Source organism: Nicotiana sylvestris, chromosome 4 (assembly GCF_000393655.2).
Source record: "Nicotiana sylvestris chromosome 4, ASM39365v2, whole genome shotgun sequence".
Classification (NCBI taxonomy): domain Eukaryota; kingdom Viridiplantae; phylum Streptophyta; class Magnoliopsida; order Solanales; family Solanaceae; genus Nicotiana; species Nicotiana sylvestris.
The window spans coordinates 163,982,459-163,989,236 of record NC_091060.1 but is presented as its reverse complement, the minus strand read 5'-3'; the positions used below and the strand labels follow the sequence as shown (position 1 = coordinate 163,989,236).

The following is a 6,778-nucleotide window of genomic DNA, read 5'->3' as shown; positions in this document are numbered from 1 at the left end:
ATAAAATAAAAATAACATTCTATTTTTACTAAATAAATATCGAAAAATAAAACAATAGCAAATTTCAACCAAACAGTGTATGACGATGACAGTTAAGGAAGTAAATTCTTGTAAACTTCATAGAGCCAAGTTTTGTTAAAAGCAATTAAGGCGGTAGAAATTTTTTGATATTTCCTTATCGCTCTAAAAAGATTTCACCTTCATTTTACAAGCAATTAAGGCAGAAGAAAAATAAGGAAAAAGGAGGGAAAAAAAGAAAAAGAATGTAACTGAATCTCTTAATTTAAGGTACTAATAATTGATTAAATTTGGAGAGATGCGGCAGAGAATAAGGAAAGAGGAGAGGAGAGAAAAAAGGAAAAAACTATAATTAAATTCCCTAATTTAAGCCACTAATAATGGATTTTATATAATTTGTAGTGATTCTTATTTAGAGCGGATAATATACAAAACTAAAATAATTTTAGTAAATAAATTTCAAATATTGTATAGGAAGAAAAAACTCCCAAATGGATTGTTGTAGGGTCATGAGCCTAAAGTTAATTGATTTGGGCAATTTTTAGAAAGGCATTACTCATATTTGTAAGGGATTATTGCACAAATAGCCAGCCAATTTTGTTGTTTACTTTTTCTAGCATTTTGAAAAAGAGGATCAAATTCTCCGAATTTTAAAATTATTGACCACAAGTTAACCAAAATAAGGCAACAAATCTTCAAAAGCGAGGGTGCAAGTTGTGCTGCTTAAGCTATCAGAGTTAGATCAACGACCCACATTTTTGTAATGTGATATTGACTTAATTTTGAGGGCAGATCCATCTTGAATCATGACTGTTTCTTTCTAATGATATCATCAAGATAGTCTTGTCAATTTTGAAAGAGTCAACTTATGGATATATAGATAGTCATCTACATCATTTAATTCATATTTGTTAGTAAAATTGCTATTTTATCTAATTGCTATCCGAATTATTAGTTGTGGCACTAGATATTTCTTAAAACTATTTCACTCAGTTTAAGGGTGAAACTTCTAAACATCGTAAAAATCATAATAGTGGACTCTTTCCCATCATAGAAAATCTTCTAGAAATGTTACACTCAGTGGAAGGAAATTTTAGACACGTCAAATTTTGTCACCTAATTAACCTTCAAATGATTTAGCAAAATCCACTAAAAGCTTTTCCCCTTTTTCGTGTCAAGATAAAATTGAACCATCCTGCAGTCTACAGAGATTTTCTTAATTGCAGTCAAAGATAGAACTGTAATTAATAACTACGTCAACTTAATTAATTTAACTCTACATCTCATAATTTTAGCACTTGAGAAGAGTCGAATCATTTGAGGATGATCCAGCATGTCCCATATTCAAGCTTGGTCTTCCTAGTGTAAATTCAAGATTAACCAATGTATCAGAAGAAGTTGAGTTATCGGCTGGCTCAATAACTTTCATCTGCACAAATCCAATTACAAAAAATTAACATACATACTTATAAATTTAGGTCCTCAACATATAGGGAAAAAAATCTATATTCCAATAATAATATGGAAATTAACTTACATTTGAATAGATGTGAGGATAAGGAAATGCCCTTTCTCTATTTGAGTGGCTCCATGCATTTGTCTCAGTCATAAATGAAGATGGAATTCTGCTAATTTGTTTAAGATAAAACATGTTAGTACGTAAGACAAGAATTTCAATTTGAAACACTATTAGGGTTTTTCTTGGACTTATAGAGGTTTAGGTGGTGCAATCAAGATTGTGGGCAACATCTATATATCTAACGTAGTGACATGCATTTTGCCTGTACATGCTAGGTATATGGAGCAACGGTAAAGTCCTATAGGTCACGTGTTCGGGTCGTAGAAGCAGACACTAATGGGTAGGACGTCTACATCATACTCCTTATAGTACGGCCCTTTCCCGGATTCAGTGTGAACACGAAATACTTTGTACACCAGTTAGCCCTATGCTAGGTATATATATGGACCATTAGAAAGTTGAAAAATGAACACCAAAATGAAGACGTAAATGGCGTATTAATTAGAACTCAGATATTAATGAGTTAAGAGCATGTTTTAGATGATTTAGGAAGGGTACTAGTATATGCTAGATCGAATTAACTGATAGACTAAAGCAGTGTTTAATACTCCAATGGATTACTTATGATTAATGTAAATAATTTTGGTTTTGGCATGGCCGTCCATGAAAGAAGTCAACAAAGTTCATCCAAAAAGAACATTGAATTAATAATCTCGCATAACAATATATGGGGCAAATACAGGACCCCTACCAATCCGAATTGAAGTGTACCCAAGTGGCACCCTAGCTAGTATACAATTTGGAGATTTGAGCCAAACGGCCTGCTTGACTTTTTAGAAACACCTCTCACTTATAGAGATCGGTGCTTAAATCAATTACACTTCTTCCCCAATAAAAACAAGTCCCTTCCCTTTCAGCTAATGTAATATCTCTGATACATATGATCTGCCATTTTAATCAAGTGAATTTCATTTAGAATATTTGATGTTTTAAAAAATAGTGTAGTGTTGATTAATTACGATATTTAAATGAGATAAATGGTAATTGAAAAGACAAATATGTAAACCGGATAGAAATAAATAGTAGTACTAGCTACTCTCTCAGGTCCATAATGAGTGACATTTTGGCATTTGACACGCATTTTAAGAAAATACTAACTCCTAAATTAACCTTAATTAAAATTTGCATATTGTTAACTTGACACATTGAGATATGTAAATAAGTACAAATTTTGAAAAAAACAAAGTTAATTTTTTCTTGATTATGCAAAAGATCATTTATTTTGAATCAAAATAATAATGTCAAAAAAGCCACCTATTATGGACCAGCGGGAGTAGTGGATTTTGATTCCAAACATTATAGCAATAGGATAGGATTTCACACGTAACTCACAACTCTCTAAACCTAGAAGCCCTTGTACATTATTCACCAAGATCAAGATACTTAGAGCCGTAGAGTATTTAATCGCATTTATCTCTCTACACTATTAACAAAGCTAATACAGACACCATCATATTGTACCAGAATAAATTCCACGGTCAAGGCATTTTTGTGTGTGTATGTCTGCCTCCTACACTAATTATTGATTCATCCACATGCTAAGCTATTACTTCGTATCTATAACAAGTCCTTAAAGTATTTTCCACACTAGCCCTTAAATACAGTTGTCTACAATTATCCTTAGTATATACATTAATTAAGATACATGTTTAAGAATATTTTCAAACTCGATCTTATAAGGGCAACTCGATGTACAAAGGTGTTCCACGTTCACGTAGAGTCTGAGGAAGGGTCACGCTCCAAGGATGTAACGTAGATAGCCTAATCTAATGCAAGTATTAATTGCTGCCTCCATGGCTCAAACTCATGACCTATAGATTAAATAGAGACAACTTTACCGTTGCTTTATGACTCCCTTCAAACTCGATCTAACAATTTAATTAAAAAAGTACAAAGTGTTATAAAGATACATATATAAAGCAATAACATCTACTTAGATATTATAGAGAGATATGTATTTGTCTACTAGTTAGTTTGGTGCTTATCTATTCGTATGTGTGCATGTCAGTAACCCATTAATGGTTGCCTTCGGTTCCAATTTGTAATGATGAAGAAATGAAAATACAGCATATTCAAACAAAGTCAGAAGATAAAATGGAGAAATAATGTACTATAGTTGAGAAGCAGATGCACTCACCTGATATGAGCATTTTGTGGTATGGTGTTTGATAGTGATACTGAAGGGTCAGTCATTGCATCAATCTCCTCACAAGATTTTTCATATTCACTAATATTATTCCCTCTGTTTGGGTTCACAAATATCTCTGTCATTCCTTTAGCTGCAAATTAAAGTTATAATTTTATTTATCAATAATCAGCATATAATAAGTCATGACTTGTATGCATGGACTAAATTCAAACCCAATAGTAATATATATCCTAGCTACCACAGATTTTTGTTTATAAAAGGGCAGCCGGTGCACTAAATTTCCACTATACGCGGGGTATGTGGAAGGGCCGGACTACAAGGGTCTATTGTACACAACACTATCCTATCGGCTCTAACGCATAGCCTTCTGGTCGCATGACAATAACTTTACCAGTTACCCAAGGCTCCCTTCTGATTTTTGTGTATGAGGAGAACAAAGTTTTCCAACTCGCAAACAAAAAGAATGATGGAAGTGAAAATATACTGGGGTCCTTTAGGAGATGAAATTCCAAATATACCTGTTGTTTTGTCAGTGCTCTTCACTGTTCTATACATCTGCATGAAAAAAACACAGAAAGTATATATTAGGCGAAAAGTCCACATTGCTAAGATTACAACTCAAGATGCCTTTTTGTCTTAACCCCTTTGTACTCCAAAAGAAAAACACCAGGTTTCACATGGATTTTTGCAGTGTAAAAATACAAGATACGAAGGAAAAAAAAAGGTACAAAGATATCTATAAAAATCAAATATAGATCCATTTTCTTCATACATTCAAAGGACTATTGATTACTCTATTGGAAAAAGTAACCTTACCTGTAAGTGACTCTTCACATGAGCTAATGTTAGATCCTTCACATTCATCAACTCTAGCACCGATTTTGGTGTTGCTCCTATTCGAGAAAAAAAATATAAAGAAAATTTAGTACAGCATTTAAACAGCAACGCAACTCTGGTTCAATCTCAAGCAAGCGAAGCTCAATAACAACAAATCCAGTATAATTTTACAAATAAGGTCTAGGAGGGTAGTGTGTACTCAGACCTTACTCCTACCTTGAGAAGGTAAAGAGGAGGTTTCCGGTAGCTCAAGCAAGTGAAGCTAGGCTATATGATTTCTCTTTGTTTAAAAATTTAAGATCATTTAATTATTACGATATCAAAGAATGTTACTTTAATTTGAGGACTCTTATTTTTCAACTTACGTTCATGTCCACCTAGAAGCTGAACAGCATGAACAAAATGAGCATGAAGAGTTGAAGTCCATCTCATTCTAGGAGCTCTAACGCTTCTTTTTACCCCACTTATCATTCTTGAACTTCTCTTGAAATCACGGCCATATATTTGAGGTTGATATTGCTGGTGATGTTGATGCTGATGATAACGTTGAAGGTTTCTATTTGGTAGTTGCCCAAACCCTAGACTTAGCGTCGGCTCAAAAGAGGTAAGTAAAGGAAGATTATTAAAAGCTTTTTGTGGGCGAAAAATTCCATTATTTTCGTGGCTCAAATCGCTTCCGCCGCTGCTACCGGACTCCGTCGAAAAACTATGATTATCACACTTTAAAATATTTGAGGGTAAGCTAATCTGTAAAGAAAGATCAGGCATACTTGAACTTATTGTGTCCCTCATAGGTTTTGAGCTGAAAAAGAACGTTCTTTTGAAAAGGGGTCTTGAAAATAGAGAAATGAACTGTTAAACAGGAAAGGGAAAAAGGTTTTTTTGAGTTGTGATTATCTCATGAGTGCCTTATGATTTGCATGTTGTGAATAAAAAGAGAGAGAGAGAGAGAGAGAGAGAGGGAGCAAAAGAAAGGAGGGGTTCAGAATAGGCTTTTTGCTAAAGAAAACCTATAAAAAGGATAGGGATTTGATAAAGAAACAAAAGTAGAAATGTGCAGATGAACGAGGAGATGAATAGCAGAGACTATTAGTAAGCTCTAGTCAACATAAATAATGTACAAGAAAGTAAATAACTTCAAACTATGGCTTTTGTTATTCTTGGGGTCTGAATCTGTAAAGCAAAGGTATTGCTTTAAAAGGTTTGTGTAAAGAGGGAACTGTATTTAAGGATACAGAAGGTTCAAACGCCTTTAATTTCTTCAGAGAGTTAAATGTTTTGTTTGGACGTTGGGGACAAAGAATTAAGGGTTGGGGGTGGGTGGGGTGGGGTGGGGGGTGGGAGTCCCCTTTTGCTATATTAGCTTTGCAATTTGGAAAATGGTTGTAATAAGAGGTGCAGAGATATAATGGAGGTATTCTTGAAGGGAATGGTTGGAATTCGAGAAAACAAATTAGTGTACTGTTCAATGGAATATTGGGAAAGGAATTGCTCTCTCTCTCTCTCATATACACACATTCTCTTGTTCTCTTTTAAGTGTCCATAGATTGCGACCTATAATAAAATTCTGCTGTTTTTATTCCATTATGTTTATTTTTGGTCTTTTAGCTTTTTCCTGAATTTGTATATTCCAACAATATTTTTGTGAAAGAAGCTGGAGTGACTCTGATGAGGCCAAAATATCCATTGCCCCCAAAAACATTAATTTGAAGAATTAATACTAATTAATGTCCTCTAAGCATAAACGGTATCCATGTCATTGTCACCTAACAAACTAACTTAATTCTGGAAGCTGAATTGGTACTCTTATTTTCAGGAAAATTTAGTCCTAAAAATAATACCAAACCTTCGCACAACAAATTCAGCTATATAAATTTGAATTTAGTTCTCTTCTAAAGGAATGAGAGGGAAAACACTTGTAATGACAAAGTTTGATTTATATAAAACAAGATGCCGGTTGTCAAATTATTAGATTTATTTCACAACTCATTAAATTATCTCAAACGAGTCAATTTCTGCAACATTATTTATTTTCCGTTTTCAATAAATCCTGTGCTTTTATGCTCATTTATCTTTTGTCTATTATATATAGCAATAATGCAACAAACTCCTATTTGACATTCCCGCTATGAATTTTGACTGTGCGCTACAAATTCAAAGGGGAACTGAAAATCATGGTTATTAATAAGGCAAGA

At 33.6% G+C, this 6,778-nt stretch overlaps 1 protein-coding gene across 2 annotated transcripts; it reads right to left on the bottom strand.

The window, feature by feature from the left end:
• Nucleotides 1–1,259: 1,259 nt before the first annotated feature.
• On the bottom strand, nucleotides 1,260–5,891 carry LOC104249769 (probable transcription factor KAN4). 2 transcript variants are annotated; one of them, XM_009806251.2, is made up of 6 exons: nucleotides 4,949–5,891; nucleotides 4,563–4,639; nucleotides 4,265–4,301; nucleotides 3,735–3,876; nucleotides 1,556–1,646; nucleotides 1,260–1,447 (listed from the first exon to the last, which is right to left on the bottom strand). In XM_009806251.2, the coding sequence occupies exons 1-6, from the start codon at nucleotides 5,373–5,375 to the stop codon at nucleotides 1,310–1,312; spliced, it is 912 nt and encodes a 303-aa protein (XP_009804553.1). In that variant the 5' UTR covers nucleotides 5,376–5,891; the 3' UTR covers nucleotides 1,260–1,309. The 2 variants fall into 2 exon arrangements, with proteins under 2 accessions (XP_009804553.1, XP_009804554.1); XM_009806252.2 differs by having other exon boundaries at nucleotides 1,556–1,643.
• Nucleotides 5,892–6,778: the final 887 nt, after the last annotated feature.